Raw genomic sequence first — 24,005 nt, 5'->3', positions numbered from 1 at the left:
ATTTAGTGACCTGGATACTAGGAAGAAGCAAAGTAGAATCAGAGCATGTAACCAGCATTTTTTAAACAGAGAGTTTGCTGTAAAGGGGAACAGTAAATGGATCAGTAGGAGGAGGGAATATTTTTGAAAGCATCATTTTACATGAAATATCTATGAACTTTTACTCTTGGTGAACACCAGCTTTCCAGAACATCCTTAGAGAGAGGAATGCACTCAGAAACAAAGGCAGATAATGACAGTACAATGGGATGAGGTCTAGAGAAGTAAATGTAACAAATAGCATATTATGTGCTTCAGCAGGATATAAACTATCCTGTAAAATGCACAATCTCATTCCATTTGCAGAGGAGAAAACTAACTGAGGCACAGAGAAGCTACACAATTTGCTCTAGGTCACACAGTTTGTAAGCAGGGAAATCATGCTTTGAACCACTATGCCCTGTTGTGTGTCAAGTTCTATAGAAGAGGGAAGGAAATTATATTTCCTTTAAAATAAGAACAACCTCCCCCCCCCCCCCGCTTTTTCCTATGAGAAGTCTAATCCTTTGCTTGGACCACTCACATTCACAAGTCTTTTTCCTGCTTCTTCTGGGAAGTATCAGGAGGCAGGGATACCATAGTGGCCCCACAGTGAGGCTCATCACTGGGAGGGCACACTGGGAGGAAGACAGCAGAGGACACACCTGGCCTGACATTCTAGTGGAAATTGAGCTATATTTTGAAGTGTTATTTGGCTAGTTTATTTCTTTTTGTGACATGATCGATCTCCAAGGTGATTGAACACAGTTCCGTAATGCTCCCAGCTTACTGGCCTGCAGCTATTTGTCTTTGGGTATAGTTAGAAGACTCAGGAAACTTCACCCCTGCCAGGCTGCTTCTCCTTTCCATCTTCATCCCTACCTCTGTGTCCTTGCCCTGTGCTATCGGGCCTAACCACTGCCCTCTGCCCCTTGTCCTTGAACATTCAAGTGTGGAGCCATGCCTCTTCTGTGCTCCTGTACCCCTCCTCCGTGTCCCCAACAGTCTTGTTCTAGGTGATTTCAGTTTCTGGCACAAAACAAGTATTAAAAATAAAAATATCTAGTGGAAAATGAGAACTCTTCATAAGAAAATATGTCAAATGGCACACCCATACCATTACGTATGGTACTCCCATACGTAAGATTTATTCTAAGAATGATTCTGTATCTGAAGCATTATATTTATCAGTGAGAAATGGAGTAGATTATCATCTGTATGACAAAATAAAGAGAAACCTAGTATGTGTGACTATAAAGACATTTTAAAGGGGTTAAGTTAATAGTTGTTAGAAAATATTTTAAGAGTATGCTGTGGTTTTTATGGGTATAAAATCATTGCAAAATAGTTGAGCTGCATAAAAAAATTAAAGGTGACTTCACTTAGTGGTAACCTACTGGCTGAAGTCTTTCCAAAAATCAGAATGTTATTTTTTTCCTTCTGCTTGATAAAATTTAGAGAATAGGATTATATGACTGTTAAAACTTATTCAAATTTATTTATGGAATATACAATTGGTCACCTATAAGCTAACTATATTTCAAAAATTATTATAACAGGCATGGTGGTGCACACCTGTAATCCCATCATCTTGGGAGGCTGAGGTTGGAGGATTGCAAGTTCAAAGCCAGCCTCAGCAATTTAGCAAGATGCTAAACAACTTAGTGAGACCCTGTTTCAAAAATAAAATATAAAAGAGCTAGGTATGTGGCTCAGTTGTTAAGCATCCCTGGGTTCAACCCCTGATACCAAAAGAAAGAAATGTTATAATCCATGGCTGTTGGTGCTCCTGTCATCCTGTCAACTCTGGAAGTTGAGGCAGGAGGATCTCAATTTCCAGGCCAGCCTCTACAATTCAGCAAAACCTTGTCTCAAAATAATTAAAAGGGTTGAGGTTTTAGCTCAGTGGTAAAGCACCCCTGGGTTTAATCCTAAGGACTACACCCACACTAAAATTAATAGGAATGAGGTATTCAAGAGATTGCTAACTTTGTCTCATAAAGGCTCATTCTACAAGATAGAAAAGAGTTTTCCTTGGTTTTTAGTGTTGCCTGAATTTGCTTGCACGAACAGTGCCCTCTAGTGGTCATATTGATCCGCAGTGGAGCAGCCTTGACCATTTTTGTCCAAATTCTTTATTAATAGATCAACCCAAGGAAATGTTTATAAAATACTAAAATTATTATTATAACTTGATAGTGTGTTTGAGATGTATATTAAAAAGCCTTTTTATAATAATATTGGCATGAATTTTCTGTAGAATGTATGAACCTAAGAATCAGATTTGATTATTGAAAGATCACATTTATTTCTTTAGAATCAGAATAAATTGGACTCTGAACTTTAATTAGAGAAGAGAGAAATGTAATCTCAGTTCTTATGTTAGCTTTATTTCCTTAGTAGAATACTGTTCTAGGTGTTGTTTCCTGAATTCATGGACTGTTGAAATTTGAGACTCTTCTTGTTACAGACAAGGACTGGAGATATTTACCATGGCAAAATGTCCTGGGGCTTCAAACTGGGGCTCCTGTGGGTCATACGCAACCACTTCCTCCCGTGGGATTGCCACAGTGGGGCACAGACACCAATGCTTTTGAGAATACAGCCTATGACCCTCCCCAGCCCAGTTCTTACAGGCAATCCACCAGAGGTCTGGATTCTCTTTTCAATGAACGTAGGTTTAATAATAGACAGGGAAAACCACTGAAGATGCTATTTTTGACCTACAGACATCTTGAAGGCAAGGATAGTCTAAGATCATGTCAGTCCATTTAGATGTAGGGGAATTTAGGAATAGAAAGTAATAACACAACTAATATAGATTAGCATATCAATGTTTTTTTCCTGTATTTCCAATGATTTATAGAATGTGGCCTTAATGTGCCTCAAATATAAGTGTATATTTTGAATGTTCTGGATTCAAATTGTGCCTTAATCATAATGATTCTTTATCATCTACTTGCTTGTGATTTTGTAAACTGAAGTATGATGGAGTGGTGGGCAAATGGAGTTCTCCTCAGAGCTTGACAATGGGGGACAGAAGAATTTTAGGATGGCTGTATCTTATTTTCATATATTCAATGCAGTTTTTATTTTTTGCATTTTACATTTTTCTCATTTGATTTTTTTTCCATGTAAAGGGTTGAAGGATGCTTGCCTTACTGCCCTAAAAATATGATCCTTGATGAGGTCACGCTCAAATGTGTTTATCCAGGAGACTGTAAGTGTGAACCTTGCTTAATTTACTCTGACAAGTGAAAAGCATGAATATTTTTTCCTCTATGAAGCAGATGGTTGTAATCAGAAGTTTTAGACAATAAACTCTCATAAGACTTTAAATATACTTTCCATGGGTTTTGTGATGGTGTTATTCCTAATTACTTTCTAAATCATGTACATCTTACCTCTCACATCCCTCCTGTTTTTCCCTCCAAAACATTTTCTTTGAAGGAAAGAGCCCTGTGTGAATTATGTGGGTCTTACTGTACACAAATATAAATTAAAGAAGAGCATTTTTGTTTCTTTGTAGGCATTCCTGTGATTCCCACAGAGCCAGCCTTAGTGCCACCAGGTGAGCTCTTTCTATCCATGTTTTCAGGTATCATTACAAGGTTAGACAGTAAAATGAGCATTCCATAATATAAGTCTTGGCACACTTACCAGAGCTGCAGGCATTAGGATAATCCCATTGACTAGAAAACCCAGAAGGTACTTTTGCTTCATTAAGGAATTGTTCATGGGCTCAGCATGTCACATTTTCTACAACTGGGGTCTGCATACTCTTTTAGTTAGAATACTACTAAGATTCTACTAGAACTTTCCTCATGTTGCCCAGAATTTAGGTTTTACTAAATCCTACTTAAGGTTGCATAGTGATTGAATTGGCTCCAAGGAGATGCAGATGTAATCCAGCTTTCCTTTGGAGCCTCTACTGCTTTTTTTGTCTTCTGTCCCAGGCTCTAGTACCCTTCCCTCCCTCTTTCACTATGAAACTTGCTTCAGGAAAGAATTTAATAAAATCGAGTGACACTGAGGCTTGCCAAACTAATCATATTATTTTTCCTGGAATTATTATCTAGAAAAGTTCAAATTCAGATATTTATATTGGACACATTTTAATTGAGCATCAACTGTGCCAGCATCTGTCCTGGCACTGAGGGCATGGCAGATAAATCACAACCCTACCCCGAATAGCTACTAGTCCACAGTGTATTAAAGTATAGTCAACCTTCTGTATCTGTGGGTTCCACATTTGTAGATTCAACTAAGTGCAGATCAAAAATATTTGGTAACAAAGATTGCATCCGTGCTGATATGCTGAATGCATACAGATTATTTTCTTTGTCATCATTCCCTAAGCAATACAGTATAACTTGTGTGTGTGTGTGTGTGTGTGTGTGCAGCATTTATGTTGTATTAAGTATTAGAATTCATCTAGAGATGATGTGTATGGGGAGGATGTGTATAGGGTATATGAAAATACTATGTTTTTTTTTATATGAAGAACTTAATTGCTGTAGATTTTGGTATGTGTGGGAAGTCTGTAATCAATCCCCATGGACACTTTGGCATGATTGTAGTACAGTCAGGTACATAGGAACAGCACATGGGAGAGGCATTGTATTTATTTTGGAGCTGTAGTCTCAGAAGGGTAACAGAAGGTAGGGACTGTGTAGGAAGAAATATGTTCTAACAAGATGGTAACAGTAACTGTAAAAGCTGGATGATAGAGAATATTTCACATGAAGAGACATCCAGCTGGTCAGTATGTCTTGAATCTGCAGCATGTGAGGAAAAGTTCCAAGAAATAGAATAAAAGAGATTATTAGGGGGCTAGGTAAAAGGTTCATGGCAAAAAACTTGGAATTTTTTCCCCTGAAGGCAATGGTGAATTACTGAAGGACTTTAGGAGTCTTTTGACATTTTCCAAATTGTGGACTCACTATAAGCATTACTAGTACAGTTATTCTTATTAGCTAACATTCATTGAAATCTTACGTGCCAGGCATTGAATTAAACACTTGGCATACATTTAAACCTTATAAGAGCCACAAGAGAATGGGGTTATCACCCTTGTAGAGGTTAACAATTACTCTATTTTTGAAAAAGCATGTTTAGGTCGGGGCCAGAGATAATTTTCCAACATCGTTCAATCTATGGAGGGAATAAGTTTATTAAATAAGACTGAATATTCTAACATCCAGGGCATAGATTATTGATTCTTCTAAGTGCTGCTGTCTACTTTGACCTGATAACCTGATACCCCCCCCTCCCCACCAATCAATATTTAACATGTATTGCAAATGTGTAAAACTATTTAATTGTAACTATACTTCATGACCCTCAGGGATAAGAAAAGTAAAGCTGTTTCTATTTGTAGATGACATAGATAGATAGGTAGGTGGATGGATAGATAGAGATATTATCCTAAGGAATCTGCCAAAACCTATTAAAAATAATAAATGAGTTCACCAAAGTTGCAGAATTCAAGACCAGCATAAAAAATCAACTGTATTTCTATACACTAGCAATGAACAATATGAAAAGAAAATAATTCTATTTACAGGAGCATTGAAAAAGAATAGCATACTTAGGAATATATTTAGCAAAAGAGTTGAAATACAGACTTAAATCTGCAATGAAAATTACAAAACATTACTGAAGGAATTGAGCAGTTAAAGTAAATGGATTTGAAGATTTAATATTGAGATACTAATACTCTCAAATTTATTTTATAGGAACATATAATCCCTGTCATAACCCTAGCTAGTACTTTGCAGAACTTGACAAACTGACCCTAAAGCCATATAAAATTACAAGGAGCATAGTATAGCCAAAACAATCTTGAAAAAGAAGCAAAAGTAGGAAAACTCACACTTTTCAATTTCAAAACTTACTGAAAGCTGTAATTGTCAAGACATCTTGACTATTATTGTATATCCAGACAATTCTCATAATCTTTTGATTATTTTAGATAACAATGCACTCCTTCACATTTAGACTGCTGAACCTCTTAGTCACTAGAATTTTCCATGAATTTGTGCTTTTATTGTATTAGAACTTTGTATTATCTTTCTTTGCCTGAAAGTTTGTGGTAATGGAAATAAACATATTTAAGTCTATTAAATATCATGCTCTGTACACAATACAACATCTAATACATGTATCATGAACTTTGCTCCTAAGACCAAGGAATTTTTATTGTACTTTATCTATTCTTCAATTTGGGAACTACAAAATAATAACAAAAATGGGAGTTATCTGTGGAAATTATTTAACCAAAAGTGTAAAAGTTATCTATTATGTCATTGTGGTAGGCTGAGTAATGGCCCTTCAAAAATGTCCAGGTTTTAGTCCCTAGAATTTGTGAATATGTGACCACACATGGCAAAGGGCTTTGTTGATGTAAAGATGTTTTATGACTGGATCTGAAAATGGGGGAAATTAACCTAAATTATCCACATAGGACACACGTTGGAATCAGAGAAGATGGCAACAGAATCAGAGAAGAGAGTATTGGAGATATTAAGTTAGTGTTATAAAAGGTGAAGAAAGGGAGCACAAGCCAAGGAATTCAGGCAGCCCATGGAAATTGAAGGCAAGGAAACACATACTTTAAAGCTTCCAGAAAGAATACAGCCTTGCTGATTCCTCAGTTTTAGCACTCCTGATCTCCAGATCTGCTAAATAATAAGTTGGCTTTTAAATAATGTTTTAAGCAGCACCAACAATTTGCTACAGCAGCAACAGGAAACAAATTCCATGTTTTAAAATACTATCAATGATGGACATTGCAACCACAGTGTGGGAAAATTTCTTCTATTATTCTTGTCTCTTCTGTAGTCCTTCAGACTGAATGTTTTAGAGATTTCTCAAGTTCTGCTAAAAGCATTGTAGTGCCTTACAAATGTATCTGCCAATTGTGTCTTCCCTTTTCTTGGCCACTCCTTCACCACACCCACCGATGTTGTCCAAAGCATCACTATTCTGTTTGCAAGGAACACACCAAGGTTTCACCAGTGGAAAGGGACCAGCTTCTCTAGTTATTTTGATAATACAATAAGATTTGTAACTCCTGAGCCTGGAGACACCACTGGTATTTTTACCTGTTTGAACAATTGTGTTAACACCCTAAAACAGTGAAGGTGTTTATAGACTGGGCATTAAAATGTCATCTTTGATATAAGGAGAGCAACAAAGAACAGAGCAGGGAGGAAGAGCAGGAGAAGAAGATCACCATTAAACAGGGACGGGGGGGGGGGGGGGGGAGGGAAAGGGAGAGAGAAGGGAAATTGCATGGTAAAGGAAGGAGACCCACATTGTTATACAAAATTACATATAAGAGGAAGTGAGGGGAAAGGGGAAAAAAAACAAGAGAGAGAAATGAATTACAGTAGATGGGGTAGAGAGAGAAGATGGGAGGGAAGGGGAGGGGATGGGAGGGGGGATAGTAGAGGATAGGAAAGGCAGCAGAATACAACATACACTAGTATGGCAGTGTGTAAAAAAGTGGATGTGTAACCGATGTGAATCTGCAATATGTATACGGGGTAAAAATGGGAGTTCATAATCCGCTTGAATCAAATGTATGAAATATGGTATGTCAAGAGCTTTGTAATGTTTTGAACAACTAATAAAAAAAAAATACAAAAAAAAAAAAAGCCAGGGCTCTGGAATCAGAATTCCTGGTTAGAACTCTGCTCCTGTCACTTTTCAAACTGACTTCCCAACAGCTTAGTTTCCTTATCTGTAAAATGACGATAGCATTTTTATCTTCTTCACAAATGAAATAATCTACATAAAATTCCTTAGCACATTTTCTGTCACATGTATTCCACGCATGATGAATACCATTCCACTAATGAATTTCATCTTCATTTTTAGCAGGTCCAGAAATGATTACCCCCTCAGACATTACTGTATTTGACACACTAATGCCTACAACAGGTTTGGAATGTGAGGTATGACTTTTTATTTCCTAATAGCATTGGCTCTTGTTTCACTCTTCAAATAGCATTAAACTTCTTTGGGTTTATCATTGCTAAAAGATAATGATAATAATATGAATTACATTTTAACAACTATGTTTTATTAACTGACAGATAATTCTTATTGATTATGTTATAGTCACAGTAGTAAAAGCAAAATTTAAGTAAGAACCTAAATGTGATTTCCTAATAAAGAGTCATCTAGTGTGGCCTTCTCCATCCAACAGGCATTCATAAAATATTTATTGAGCAGCTACTATATGCCAGACATTATGCAAGATGATAACAATATATTGGCAACCAATAAAGATAAAAAGTCATTGGCCCCTAGAGCTAATAGTTTTCTCAGCTGATACTTGAGCAAATATCTTCTTCAAATATGACACTCATTTTGATAAACTAGCTATTTATTTAGTCAATATTTATTTAGCACCATTTCTGGCCAAGAAATGGTTAGCTACTATTGGTAAAGTATAAAAGCAGGCCAAACTTCCTGCCTTTATGGAGTTTGCATTATATTGGAGTTTCTGAGATTGCCAATAAGCACAATATGTCACATTAAAATGTTAGAAAAAGCACTGTTCAGGAGAGTAATGAAACTATTTTCAATAAACTTGTTAGAAAATCTCTACTGATTAGATAACTTTAGAGCAAAAGATCTAAAGAAGTTGAGAGACTGAACAATGCAGAGGACCAGGAACACAATGTTCCAAACAGGGGCCTGGCAAGTGAGAATACCCCGAGACAAGAATGTATCTAACATTTAAAGAATAAGAAAATAAAGCTGGGCTTGCTGGGGCATGCCTATAATCCCAGGGGCTTGGGAGGCTGAGACAGGAGGATCATAAGTTCAAAGCCAGCCTCAGCAAAAGCAAGGCACTATGCAGCTCAGTGAGATCCTGTCTCTAAATAAAATACAAAATAGGGCTGGGGATGTGGCTCAGTGTTTAAGTGCCCTTGAGTTCAATCCCTGATACCCACCCCCCAAAAAAGATAATAATTATTATCATACTTTCAAATAGAATATGATTTATGAACTTTGAAAGCTTTAACTCATATTTATCTGTAAGTTTTAAACTATATATTAAAATTAACTTGTAATTATACTAACCACGGGCTATTAATGTCGCATATGAATTTTTAATGAGATATTTGGGTAGGATTAAGTTGTGATTTTTTTTTAACCAACATGAACAGAAGTTATATTCATATACTAGCTCTACATAACATAATAGGAAAGACTGCCTGCCATCATACAAATTTGCTTACCAAGTGCTAACCTCAGAATGTATGAAAGGACTTTATTTTGTCTGAGTGTATGGGTAATCCTGACGCTAAATCAATATTAAAATAAAACTTAAATTAAGTATATATTGAATATTATAGAGAGGACACATCAACAAAAACTTATAGTGAAATTTTTAATTTTTTCTTTCAGAGTTTTTGTATTTAGGAAGTATACACTATAGGCAATGGGATTGTGAAACTAATACATCAACTGAGAATATTAGTTGAAAATAGGGAAAAACTTACTACTTTTTCTCTTCTATTAACAGCCCCAGCAATTTGATCCTGTATATAACTGTAGCCAATATATATGCCTTAATATGGAATGGACATTATACAACTGGTCTCTTAATTGCCCAAAGGAAGTAGAAATGCCGGACTGTGGTTTCCGGGGAAGACCTGTTCAAGTGAACACTGATATCTGCTGTCCTGAGTGGGAATGTCCTTGTAAGTTTGCATTTCTTATGTGCTGGCTAAAGTTTTAAAAAGGGGAGATTGCTGTTTTTTGGAACTGATCATGTCATTATACCATCATTGTTTTTGAGCTTTCTTCATTTGATTGAAAAATTTTTGTTTACAGTATGTGACATTTTGTGTTGCTTCTTATCAAATGTAAGGCTAAGTTAAGAGATTTTTTTTAAAGCAGCTATTACTAAAAACAAATAGTTTATAGACTAATTCCACTTTACATCACTTTATCTTAGGTCGATGTTCCATGTTGTCGGAACTGAGCATTATTACATTTGATGGAAACAATGCTGCACTATATAGTATGGCTTCTTATATCTTAGTAAGAATTCCTGGGGAGATCATAGTTGTTCATATTGAAAAGTGTTCCTTGAATCAGGTAGGTCCTAATCCATTTTTGTGGTCATTTCCTTATAAATATATAGTTGAGATATATTGTAACATTTGAGATTTTAAGAATAAAAAGGTGCTTGAAACCTTATATTGATCTTCTGATATTTAAATAAAAGTGTTTTATGTAAACATATCTAAAGGCATATCATATTACTCTAAATGATGTTTTAAAAAGTCAAGTAATGAATTTCTTTTAAAAGTGTTTTTTGGCCAGAATGGATAGTGGGAAATGACTGCTAATAGGTATAGGCTTCTTTTGGGGATGATTAATGTATCTTCAAATGGTTTGTGGTTGCACCATTTTATGAGTATATTATAAACCACTGAATTATATACTTTAGATGGATTAGTTGTATGTTATCTGAATACTATGAAATAAAGCAGTTAAAAATTTTAAAAATTATGTTCTGTACTTCTTTTCAGAATGGAAACTCATTTAAAAAGCTAGTGAGTATTTGCAAATTATTTAACAAATTCATTCTGTTTATGATTTAAATTATGTTCAACTTCATCTAATTTTTATTTTTTCAAAATAAGGCTTCCTCTGGAAGAATCTCTGGACTTTGTTTTAAGAAATTAAATGTGACAACATCAGTAAATAAAATTCTTGTCAATAGGGTAGCAAGAAAGGTAAGAATACAATTGAAAATTTTCTTTACATGACATGGAAATAAGAAATTATATGAAAACATTTGGAAAAAGAGGAAAATTAAACGTATCAGTGCAGTTTCATTGCTCTTATGGATAATCATTCTTTTCATGGGAAGCCTAAAAATGTGTTTCTTAATATTATATTTCTACCTCCATTTATGTGCCAACTGTTGCATGTATCTCTTTGCTGTGAGGTTAACTTAAGGGCCTTGTTAAACATTCTAACGCCCCTCAGATAATACTAATGACCAAGCTTCTTCATAACAGAGTTAATATTTGTGTTTCAAATAAGACAAGGTGTAAATGATGGGAAGAGGAGGGATCATAATGTTGAAAAGAGCAGTGGCCCTGGGGAGCAGAATGAAAACCACTTAGAGAATAAGAGGTGGGAGGTCTGGTTGTGAAGTGTTCACATCACTAAATTTTTGATGAATAATTGATTGCTAAAATGAGAAAAAAGAAAGAATATTTACCTTTATTGTAGTAAATGAAACAAGAACAATGTGTTATGAATAAGCTTGAAAGGAGCCACTTGCTTCTGAATGAAAGACCCTTATCATAAGAACTGTATGTTTAGTATGTAAGAGTGAGTTATGAGCTGTGTTCTTAACTCAGATCTAAATTGTCCTCTGTAAAGTGTAAGAAAAAGATGTATAAAGATTTTACTTAAATTGGCTGAGATATTATAGGCTTTCTGAAAATAATTCCATTAGTTAGCACAGGTGCATAGGTCCATATAAAAATATTTTTTCTCTTTAATTTGATCTGAAATCAATGATATTTCATCTAGTTACCAATTTCCTGAAAGGTATTGTCACTACTGTGTCTTTCTTTTCCTAAGTTAGTTGTGTATACAAAGGCAATTGCCATTCAACAAAGGGAAGAAAAAATAGCTTTCCTTATCTCTCTCTTTTTTAAAGCTTATTCAGACATCCCTTTTAAACATTTAAAAATTAGTCCATATTAAGTCAGAATAAATGGAACAATCTGTATTGTCCTGAATTTTATTAGTGTGTATTTAAATAAATACCTTCCTAACAGATGTATTTATATTATTCTAGGTAGAAGTGGATTCTATTGTTGTGCCTTTGCCCTTTTCAAATCAAGAACTGTTCATAGAGGATTCTGGTAGTATGTACATGATTACTACCCCAGCTGGATTAATCATAAAGTGGGCTCATCTTACAGGAATCATAGACATTCACTTTAGCTTCCGGTTTAACTTGTCATCCTATACAGAAGGACTTTGTGGTGAGCACTGATCTTAAGATCTTTTATTTCTTCTAATATTTCTTTTCCTTCCCACAGTACATTGTTTTGAACCCTGTTGGCCCACTTTTCAGACTTGAGTTGTGATACTCACTTTCATTTCCCCATGTGAATACTGAAGAAAGCAATGGTTTTCAATAAAGGGCTAAGAAGCAAGAAATAACAGTTCAGCTTAGGTATTTCATGGAATGAATAGTTTACTACTATTATTACTATAATACTTTATGTTTCTACTAACTCTTCTTTATTGAGAATTAATAAAGTATCAGGCATATTTTAACTCACTTTATTCTAACAACCCCTAATAAGATAGTACTAGTGTTGTCCTAATTGGTAATTGATAAAAATAAGGCATAGAAAGGTCACAGGCTTAAAATTTTTGTTTCTTCCTTTTTGTAAAGGTTAATCTCAGGGAAAATGTTTGTCATATTGAAAGAATACGATGTTCTGAATACATGTCTCAGCTTGATTATGAGGTATACAACTTATATGTACCTTTACACTTAAGCTTAATATTGTAACATGTTACATAGATATTAAAAAGCTATAAGTTAAAGGAAACAAACCAAATATATCTGTGGGCATATAACAAATTTTAAAAGTACTGGCTCTTGTGTCTCCTGGAAAGGTGAACAGAAATTATATTCAACTTTCTGTACCTATTAAGAAATCAGTTTCCTCATCTTTCTAGTTGGTGCAGTAATATCATTTCAAGATCATATACAGAAATCAAAATATCAACTTGTATACATAAATTGGCACAATTATTACATGTAAATTTTAAGTTTTAATATTTCTCATTGATAGGATTATATGTGAAAAATTAATGTAGAATGCTTAAAGTGTTACTTACATTACAGACAATAAATGGTAATTTGTAAAATATACATCAATTTTAACTTCATTAAACATTCAGTAAAAGTTTCTCCATTACCTTCTGAGTGTTTGATATTATTTTTGATGCTAAAAACTCAAAAATGAATATGACTAAGCAAGTTCTTGCCCTAAGAAAATTAAATGAAATATTTCTTTTTTAAAACACAAATATCTAGTAGAAAGTTTTGTTAAACTGATTTGCATATTTCCTTAAAAAAGAAAATGTTTCTTGTCATGGACTTCAACAGTGACTTAAATTTATCATGTGGAAATAGTTAAGTATATGTAGTTCAATAGTTATATTAACAACTCAGGCTTTGGGAATGGATTTTTTGCTATGATTTAGCACTTCTGAATGATATGATTTTTGTTTGATTTTTATAGTTTTTTCCTCCTCTGCTCTGAGATCTTGCTTTTAAGGAGACAGATACTCTGCTAGCTGAATTGTTAACTAAGCAATGTAGAAAATCAGTCTCCTAGGATCACCGTTTTGCTACCAAGGATCATGGCCTAAACTCCATGACTTTCAGAGTATGAGAAAGGTAGATAGTTAAAGGGTCATCTGAGTGGTGTCAGAACCACCAGGTTGGGTGCCAACTGAAAAAGTTGAGGTAAACAAGAGTGTTATCCAGACTGAATATGGACACCATAATGGAAAAAGCTTTATTGACATCTAAGTCTATATAACACTGAAGTCAGCTGGGGTGATGGATGGAGTTGCAGTGAAACACATTTGTATTAGAAATTACCTCTCTCTTCAAAAGTCTCACCTTAAATTCTTAGCGGTTACTTTGCATGAAGTTGAGTTTTTTTCCCTTTTAATTGCCCTCAGAACCCTATATATTTATAGGGGTGAGATATCTGCAGCAGCAGCAGCCTTTTTCATCCTGATGCACCTTCTTGGTGATTAATATTTGATGTTTGAATAAAATGTTTACTTCATATATTATAACTTACAGTCTTGGAAATTACGAAAAGTATGTGTTAATGTAGGATGGGACTTTAGGAAAGGTATGATAAGGGATCTGGTTCCTATCTCTGTACTTTCCTTGGCTCTGTACTCCACTGGATAAAGAATTAGCTTATTCTCAATCTGGCCTTCTTCAAGCAGATCAAAGCATCATAGTCATCAATATGTCATGTCACTCCAATGAAGGGAGATGGTCTGTGTCCTGGGATTCCCAGTTCAAGCCTTGAGTTTGACAATGGTTTTCCTGATGATGAATAAATCTGTGTGGTTACGTGACTGCTATAAGTTGGCTGTTTTACCTGTACAATTGCTAATATAAGGGAGTAAGGATTGACTTTATGTCAATCAGGGTCCTTACGTGGAGTGGTATCATACACTGGACAATGGGAGCGGGGCAGTGGATAATTCCTGAAAGGGAAAGCTTAATATTTCCAGGCAGAGTTATCCTGGGTGAATGTGAGCCTGGAATTCAGTCACTAAGTGTACACTATTTTAGGTGATATCTTGCCAGGTGTAAAAATTTGCTCTGAACTAATGAGATGGTGGTAATAATGGAAATGTGTAGGAGGAGGATCCATCTTCTCTTTCTTATCTTTCTATGATCTCTTCATATATCTTTACTTATAGCCCCATGACTTTTTTCTTATTGGGTTAAGGCAGTTCTATGCTATTTTATAAAGGAGTTAGATATATAATTTTAAAAACCCTGTCAGTGCTAAAGCCAAAGACACATAAATTTGGAACTTTGATAAAAGAATTCATTTAAAATAAATTATTAAGCTGATTTAATTGTGCTAATTATATTTGGTTTAAGTGAAAAAATTTTTTCCCTCTGAATGTCACATTTCTTTCAAGGAATTTGCAATGAAGATCCAGATGATGATCTGAAGATGCAAAATGGCACAATTATTGTGAATATGGAAGACATAGAGTTATTTATTGAGAGCTGGGAAATTGAGAAATCTTTTGCAGTAACAACAAGAAGACCTGTTAGGAATTGTACTGAGCGTGATTGCAGTCACTGCATTGAGTTATTAAATAGAAGAGTTTTCATTCCATGCCATGATAAAGTAAGCCAAAGCACCTATAAATAAGAACTGTCATGTTAGACATATTGAAAGTAAAAGCCAATAAATTCCTGGTTTTGCTATGATATTTTCCTACTGATAATAGTTTATCTCCAAACCTTCTGCCAGTATGTTTTAGAATTCAGAATCACTTACTTTTTATAGATTTACAGATACAGGAAGGATAATTATCTTTTTTTTCCCATCCCATGTTTTGTTAGAACTGTATTTATAGCTTAAAAAAATGAAGTTCTTTCCTATGAATAAATGCCTCTAGGAGAAAAATATCAATGGAATTTGATTACCCAGTATAGGAACTAAGACATTGAAACTTTAATCATTTCCTTACGATTCTGGCCTCTTGTAAGAACTTACAAGAACTTAATTGATCATTATTACTTGCTAGACTTCTGACTTGAATAATTAATACGTATTTTAAATAATCTATGTCATTAAAAAAGATTCATTGTTAGAGACAAAGGACAGACATAATTTCACAAAGTGTTTAACTAAAAATTAATGAGCATTTAGCACATAGTAGGCACCATGTTATTGTGATACAGGAATAAAAATTTCCCCTGATGTCAAGGAATCTACAAGAAAGGCAATCTGTGAACAAGTGTATTACAGTTGCAATATGAAGATCCATAAGAAACCAGATTGGAAAAGACTTCGTGCAGGTTTAAACCTTTGAACTGTTCAGAAGGATGGGTTTTCCAGGAAAGAAGGGAGAAGAAGGAAGATCTAGACAGAAGAAAATAGTATATGCAAAAAAAAATATTTGGAGTAAAATCCCATGCAAGGAAAAAAATGAAGCAGTTTTGTGCCACATATATGGAGGAAGAATCTAGGGAGGAGAGTGATGAAATTGAGTCAGGAAGGAGCTCACTATGTGCTAGATGGGGAGATGTAGATTCTATAGTTAGCCTGCACTATGAGTTCCCTGAAGGAAAAGGTAAGGGTTTGAAGTCATGGAATAAAAAGGCATATATTTTTGGAGGTTCTCTTTACTTAGATATTTGAGTGAAAGTAAGTTTTAAGTGTTTAAATTTTTTAAATGCATGCACATAAAATTTTGAAAAGCAATACATTTAATGCATGTTGTTGTCACTTTAATGTATTCTTTAAAGCACCATGAATTCTAAAAATTGCATCAATAACTGAGAACTTAGAAGGTTGACTGGAAAGTTTTCACCTTGACTCATCAAAGTGTGGAGAGGTAATACAGGGTGCCATTTAGTCTGCAATAGCTTCAACTTTTCTCTTAGGATCTTCCCAGTGAATTTGATGGCAAAAAAAAAAAGAAAAAGAAAACTGGAGTCCAGATATAGATGAGGAATTGGACATTTGCACAGATGGCTAATTATTTAATATCTCAAAATATAGTAACATAATAACTTGATCTGCTACGTAGATAAAAACCATTTTAATTGGGGACGGTAATGCTTATGTTTTTATAGTCAGGAGTAAAAAGATAAATTTTTCACATAGGAAAAAAAGACAGGGGTGTGAATTTAACCTGTTGTTTAAGAAGGTGAACTAAAAGGCATCTATCTATGACCTTATAACTGGGTCAAGACAAAATACCCCAGAAAACTGTATTAAACCTGTAACTCCAGGTTCTAGGTCATGGAGAAATTGGTGTTAGAAGATGTCTGTTTTGGCCACTGGGTCAAGCTATGGAGGACATACTCATAATAGCTGGTGACCATATTGGCTGAGGCCACTGCAATCAGACTGAACCATACTAGACATGCTATGACTGGCTTCCAGGGCAATACTCCCATAAGGATGATCAGGAACAGAGACGTGACCATATTCTTCTATAAACATGAAGTGAGGCAGGCATGAAGAGGCTACCCATCAGCTAAGCAGACTTCTCTTTTCTCCCTACAGGCAAGTATAGGCCTAGGCCTCTAGAGAAGCAATTAGACTGAGAAAAGGAAAACTCAGAATTTAGCATCTACATATAGATGCACATTTTGTGATTACTGAATGAATGAGGGGAGAGAAAAATTGGAATAAATTTTAAGTTATAAGCTAAATTATTGAGATATCACAGTCTCTAGATCAAAATAGAACATAGTCTGCAGAAAAAATAATTGAATGAAAATAAAGCATAACAAATTATATAATATGAGATGAACATGGAATATTAATATAAAGAATTTAAAGAAGCATTTATAAACTGGTTTAATGGATGATGCTATATACTATTATAGAATGCTTTGATAGCTTCCAATTTTATCTATAGTAGCTCAATCTCCTAGGTATTATATAGAAGAGATGATTGTAACCCAAATCATAATATTAGAAATAGATTTTTGCTAGACCTGAGTTACTCTCTTTCTTTTCCAGCCTTCTAAGAAATATTTATATAGATTAGTATAGATAACAGTTATCTCATTTAAAATCTGTTGGGAAATATAAATTCAGGGGTGACATCTAGTATTGTGAATTCTTGAAAATCTGAGATCTAAGAGGAACTATAATGAATATCAACTTGCTATCATTTTATTTTCCAAATTGTCTTAGTCTATCTTAGGGCCTTTAGAAAAATAAAACAGCATAACTTATCCCAAGGCAAAATGCATTTCTAGGTTTCACCAAAGGACTTTTGTGAAAAGATGTGGATCAATTATACCTATTTTTGGAACTATGAATGTGATGCTCTTTCTGCATATGTAGCTCTGTGCAACAAGTTTGACATCTGCATTCATTGGAGAACACCTGATTACTGCAGTAAGTAACCACTAAATCTATACAATATTTTCTAATCATTAAATAACATTCTTTTTTATTCATTTTTCTTTTACTTTTTATTTTTAATCAAATAGTAATTATAAGCATAAGATACACAAAAAGCAATATATCACAAACAAGTCAGATCACTCAACTTTACAAATAAAATTTACAAGTGTTCCTTTTTTTCCACATCCTCACCAACATTTATTATTATTTCTATTCTTGATGGTTAACATTTTTACTTGAGTGAGATGAAATCTCAATGTAATTTTGATTTGCATTTCCCTGATTGCTAAGGATGTTGAACATTTTTTCATATAATTGTTGACCATTTGCATTTCTTCTTTTAAGAAATGTCTCTTTAGTTCATTTGCCCATTTGATTGAAAATCACTTTGACTGCTATGAAAATAAGTATGGAGATTCTTCAGGAATAGGACCATCATTTGACCCAGTATTCCGCTCCTCACTATTTATCTAAAAGAATTGAAATCACCATACTATAAGAGAGATTTGCATTCCAATGTCTATAGCAATGTAATTCACAACAGCAAAGGTATGGAACCAGTGTAGGTGCCTGTCAACAATTGAATGGATAAAGAAAATATGGTATATTTTATATGGACTTTTACTCAGCCATAAAGAAAAGTGAAATTATGTCCTTTGTTGTATATATATAAATGGATAGAACTGGAGAACATTATGCTAAGTGAAATAGGCTAGATTCAGAAAGTCAAGGGTCAAACATTTTCTCTGGTATGAGAAAGCTAGAGAAAAAAAAGAAATAAAAGATGGGGATCTTCTATTTTCATGAGAAAATAGAAGGAGATCAATAGAGTAGTAAGGGATGGAAGGGGAAGGAGGAGACAAATGAAAGGGAAGGAACTGAGGAATGAAATTATCCTAATTGTATAATCTGCATATATAAATATATCACAATGAATCCTACCTTTATGTATAATTATAATGTACCAATTTAAAAATATGCAATTAAATGGAAGGGAGGCTAATATAGTAAAAGAAGGGGAGGGAAGAAGAGAAGGAAAGGGAAGGAAGCAAATTATGGGGAATGAAATGGAGCAAATTATGTTATTTGCATATAAGAAAATATCTCAGTGAACCACACTATTATGTACAATTATATTGTACCAATAACAACATAAAAAAATAAAGTTGCATATAAGGCTTCTCTGTTCCCTTCTCTTATCCCTTTTATCTTCCTCCTTCCACAGATGAATCATTATTTGAGAGCAGCATTCCTGATTCATCTGGAATGTATGCCATCTCCACTTTCACTGGGTGCTGTCAAATTGTTCTCCACTGATATTGAACCAATTTATACTCCTACCATCTGAGTATTTCTTTTCTAACAGTATAACTTTTTAAAGATTATTTAAAATTAATAAGAATTTTCTAAAGCATCATTTAAAGACTGTTCAACAATAATTTTCTTTTAATAGTGAAAGATTAAGCCTAAATATGACCCACATTTTTTTATGACTTGGTTGAATTACATTATTTAAAGCTGATCTCCATGTTTATTCTGAGTAGATGACATATCTCATTTGACTGCACAGAGCATTAACTTTGTAATAGTTGACTACATGGAAACCAGACTTGGACTGCCTATGTTTATTTGATACAAATCAGATGAACTTTTAATATTAGCTGGATACCTGCAAGATGCTTGAAAATACTCATTGATGATCTTGCTCCTGATCTACAGTACACAGAAAATAAAAAAAAATGGACATTGAAGAGACTAAAATGTGCAAAATTCCGTTTCAGAGACAAGTTGACATTTCTTTCTTTTATTAGAATTCAAATGGGTTATGTTTATCATTAACAAATTCCATCCTTTTTGTTCATAGCTTTGAGTTGCCCAGATGGGAAAGAATATCAACCCTGTGTGCAACCTTGTGAGGCAAGAACATGCCTGAACAAATGGTCCTATGGACACTCTTCATGTTCGAATTTAAGAGAAGACTGTGTGTGCAAAAATGGGACTGTTCTTCACAGGCCAGATAAAATTCAGTGTATTCCAGAGAGAGAATGTGGTAAGAAGCAAAATACAAAATAATTTCTTTGAGATTTAACACACAGATAAGAACATTTTTTAGATATTGGAAAGATGTGCTGAGAAAAATTAATCAAAGGTAACCTAAGTGTTGGAAAGGAAATAAGTTTGTAATGTGCTGTTAATATGGTTTCAGTTGAATTTAACAAAATTAGTAGATTTCATTATGATGTATTTTGATAGTTTTATATATATACATATTTATATGTATATATATGTAATAACTAGGAAAGAGCATGGAAAATTAAGAATTAAAAGTATAGGTTGTGGGATGGACTTAAATTCCAATTATTTTCTGTCTTTAGCTTTCATTTTACCTCTGAGCCTGAGGTTATGCCTCTGCAAAATGAGAGAAATGATAGTGCTTATTAACTTATCAGGTCAGCGTGGAGAGACATCAAACAAGAAAAAGAAGTTTGCATTTAATGGTGCTTTGAGAAAGTAAGCACTTTAGAAATGGCAGATAGAATTATTATCTGGGGAAAATTTTAATTTTTCTGCTGTCATTTTCCAACAATTTAATTTTGACACATTGTCTAAATGGTGGTGGCAAATGAAAATGTGAAAAACTGAGGAAATCACTGCACAGTAGTTTGATAGTCATAGGGGTCTTCCTTATGGTCAGACAGGTAATTAGCTAGCAGTTAAAGGAAAGGTAAGTAGAAGCAAATGTATATAGTTTTAGAAACAAGCTTGAGATTGCCAATAAATAAAGGAAGGAAGACTTCAGAATACATAGGCACAGTTATGCTCATAACTTTAGAGATTTAACAGCTTGGTTTGCTAGAGAAGTGCTTGAATGCTGAGGATATGATTGTAGCTATTTAACTTTATTATTCCTTAAGAAAACTACTAGAGGGCCATATTTACATATAATATTTTTCCTAATTGCCTAATTTTCTCTTTTAGATTTTAAAGCGGAAATGTTTTATATTTTAGTATGACATGAATTTTAATGTGAGATAGGGACTACTTTTTTCTAATGTCATTTATTTATAACAGTTAATATTTTAAAGCTAATTCACATTTATATCGATGAGTTTGTTCAAGCTAAATAAATTGTATTGATAACATCTTACATGTATTAAAACAACTAAAAATCATCTTATTTATAGCAGAGGGCATATAAATGTATAGATAGTTGTAGGAAGGAAAAATATTTTCTGTGGCATATACACAAAGGTTGGTTAAAGAAAAATATGAGCTGATGTAGAAAAAAGGAATCTGAGACAGGATGGATTTGTGACATGTCAGCTATGTGACTGGATCAAATCACAGTCTGAATTCAAAACATAGCAGCTTGATTTATTTTAGTGACTAGGTTATGAGTGACATAACATTGTCAATTTCTTCAAGTTTGCACTGATAGAGAAGATCAACCCCGAACTGCTGGGGAGATTTGGAATGGGGGCATTGATGAGTGCGTCCTGTACAAATGTTTGGAGAATGGAAGCATCATTCCTGTAGAACCTGACTGTGAAGAAGAGCCCTCTCCCTTTTGTGAACGAGAAGCCGAAATTGTCATGGGCACCATTGATAAGCTGACCTGTTGTTCAAAGGAAGTTTGTGGTATGTGCACAGGTTGATGCCTCCAAATTAGTACTGCAAAATAGGTTCATTCTTTGTGTCCTTGACACTTGGTCTAAACAAACATATAAGGGTTGAGGTAGCAATATAGTCCTGCCATAAATGTCATTTTCTCAAATATATTATGCAAATACATATCAAAACTCTGGCTATTAATAACAATACAATTATTCAGCAATATATGTCAAGAGAAAGGATATGGAAAACTTTAAGGCATGACAATCAGGGGTGAAAGACTACCAGACAAAACTTAAAGCTGCTCTTTTTTTCAAATATAGATTGCTTTGTGAATGGAATAGGTTTAATGATGGTGGAAAAACATGTTAGTGAAAGTCATTTTCCTGTTTCAAGTTCACAGCCCAAGTTTTTAGTTTTGGCCACTATTTTTAATGTTCTGTTTCTTGCTTCTAGGATGTGACATGAATTTGTGTGAAACTACCATTCCAACATGCACAACTAGTCAAAAATTGGTTGTTGGTTATAGCCCTCTTTCTTGTTGTCCACAGTACAAATGTGGTGAGTTAATCAATTTGGAAAACTGAGTAAGGTTCATTGTTCATTCAGAATAGTGGATTAGAATCTCTTTCTTTACATCTTCAAGAAAATAATTTGTCATAAGAGATTTCAGGGTTGCTATTTCTATGTTTCTGTTAACATTAAGATCTTTATATCACTAAATTCAAAGAGAACTAAGCACTATTTCATTTATTTTACTTTTATTTATTATTTCTTCATCTTACAAATTTTTAAATACATTTGTGTTTCTGCAGAATGTGACCCACTCAAGTGTCCTGTTATTTCAACACCAGAATGCAGAGAAGACCAATTTATTATTCATGTTCAGCAGGGAGAACCTTGCTGTTTTCCCCCTCTCTGTGGTGAGTATTCTAGAGATAATTTTTAGGAAGAAGAGGGAGGATCTAGAGAGACTCCTTTATTTGCTCTGAATTTCATGGTGACTGATGGAAACTGATATTCTAATTTTATTCTCATAGGTATAAAACTGAATAAGAACTGTAGAAAGAAAAGTACAGACACGAATTGATGTGAATATACTTTGTATACAACCAGAGATTTGAAAAATTGTGCTGTATATGTGTAATAAGAATTGTAATGCATTCCACTGTCATATATAAATAAAAAAATTAATTAAAAAAAAGGAAAGGAAGGTACAGCATTTTAAATGACTCTTAACCGTTACTATTCTTAGAATCTTCCCCTACCCCAAAATATATGTATGTATTTGTCTAAAACATGGTCAAGACAATAAAATCAAGTTTTTTTCCTTTAATAAGGCAAGTATCTAATTTTTTTGAAGAAAAATTTGTTACTGACTTTCCTTGAAGAACCAGTTAGAATAATATGCTCTGCTAAGACATTATAGGACTTTTTAAAACTTTATGTTCTGCACATCAGAATATAAAGTTCTGATGATCTCAAAAGAGAATGGTAGACAATAGAGTATCTAGGAAATAATTAGAGCTAAGTAATCTGACAAATTGGATATTGAAAAATAAAGAATTATCTACTTTCCAATCCAAATGAATTGTCATATCAAAGATTGGTGCTTAATTTAGGTTTCAGATACACCTAGGAATATCAAAACACATTTGTTTGAATCAGTTAAGGTCCTTTGCAAGTGGCAAAAGCCAAGAGATTTTGGGTAGATGAAACACTAGCAATTATTGGAAGGATTTGGGGAAGTATGAAAGCTGTCCAGCCAGACTCTGGGAGGAAAAGCCAGCTGCTGTAGGTGAAGGCCACTGGTGATTGAGCCAGCTCAAGCCATTTCTTGTCCCCGGGTACCTTTATTTATGATTTAAATTCCATAGGAGGAGATTTTGATTATTCTACAATGGGTTATCCTACAAAGTGGGCTGGTGAGAGTGAGGCACCTCATTCACAGTCATTTCGGTACTGTGTGGGTGGGCATTTCTCAAGGTTATTCAGAGAATTATTATATTTGGGAGGGATGCTAAACAGCTCAACAGAACAAGTGCCTTCTCCATTGTTATTCTTTAAATTAGAATAATCAAAGATAGTGAATGAAGTAAACTTCAATAAATTAATCAATGATAGTTTGATCTTAGTAAGGATGAATTACTCCAGAAAACTGAATGCCCTTTATTTCTGATAGATGGTGTTCTGTATGTCACTGTACTTAGGAAAGCATAAAGCAATATATCATCTGGGCAGTATCATCGTTTTATGATCAAATAAAGAACCATGCCTTATTTTCTTTGTTTCGTATTTTATTTAGTATCCATGTATTTTATTTTGATTTGATTTTTGTATTGTAACCTGAATTAACATTTGATTTGCTTTCAGCTTAGCAGTGACTTTTGGCTTTTTGTTTCACCTTTAGTTTGTGAACCTTGCACTGAACCTATTCCACTATGTTCTGATGGGGAATTTTTAACGGTGAATCTTAATACCACACATGTCTGTTGTCCTCAGTATTACTGTGGTGAGTGTATTGAAACTAGTTAAAAATATTTTGATGTGTCTAAGAAATGACCAGAAATATTTATATGTTTAAGAAGCCCAGTGGCTCTTAGGTGCACTGTTACAGCAGACCCTTTATCAGGGCTTTGCACTTGAGGAGCTGTG

General features: G+C 34.1%; 1 protein-coding gene across 2 annotated transcripts in view; it reads left to right on the top strand.

The window, feature by feature from the left end:
* The window catches only part of Otogl (otogelin like), a 123,711-nt gene that overhangs the window by 85,083 nt on the left and 14,623 nt on the right, over positions 1–24,005 (top strand). For both annotated transcript variants that reach the window (XM_046465091.2, XM_046465090.2), the window contains 16 exons: positions 3,159–3,238; positions 3,548–3,616; positions 5,076–5,081; positions 7,912–7,979; positions 9,563–9,740; positions 9,998–10,140; positions 10,578–10,601; positions 10,692–10,784; positions 11,867–12,056; positions 14,776–14,990; positions 17,588–17,729; positions 19,603–19,788; positions 21,165–21,377; positions 21,807–21,911; positions 22,166–22,273; positions 23,761–23,862. In XM_046465091.2, the coding sequence (XP_046321047.1) occupies positions 3,159–3,238; positions 3,548–3,616; positions 5,076–5,081; positions 7,912–7,979; positions 9,563–9,740; positions 9,998–10,140; positions 10,578–10,601; positions 10,692–10,784; positions 11,867–12,056; positions 14,776–14,990; positions 17,588–17,729; positions 19,603–19,788; positions 21,165–21,377; positions 21,807–21,911; positions 22,166–22,273; positions 23,761–23,862 (1,922 nt within the window). The remainder of the gene's footprint in view (positions 1–3,158; positions 3,239–3,547; positions 3,617–5,075; positions 5,082–7,911; positions 7,980–9,562; positions 9,741–9,997; positions 10,141–10,577; positions 10,602–10,691; positions 10,785–11,866; positions 12,057–14,775; positions 14,991–17,587; positions 17,730–19,602; positions 19,789–21,164; positions 21,378–21,806; positions 21,912–22,165; positions 22,274–23,760; positions 23,863–24,005) is intronic.

This window comes from Marmota monax, unplaced genomic scaffold (genome assembly GCF_021218885.2).
Source record: "Marmota monax isolate L192 unplaced genomic scaffold, Marmota_monax_Labrador192_F-V1.1 WCK01_AAM20220418_F8-fsc00146, whole genome shotgun sequence".
NCBI lineage: Eukaryota > Metazoa > Chordata > Mammalia > Rodentia > Sciuridae > Marmota > Marmota monax.
The sequence above is the reverse complement of the archived record's forward strand: the minus strand, read 5'-3'. Positions and strand labels throughout refer to the sequence as shown.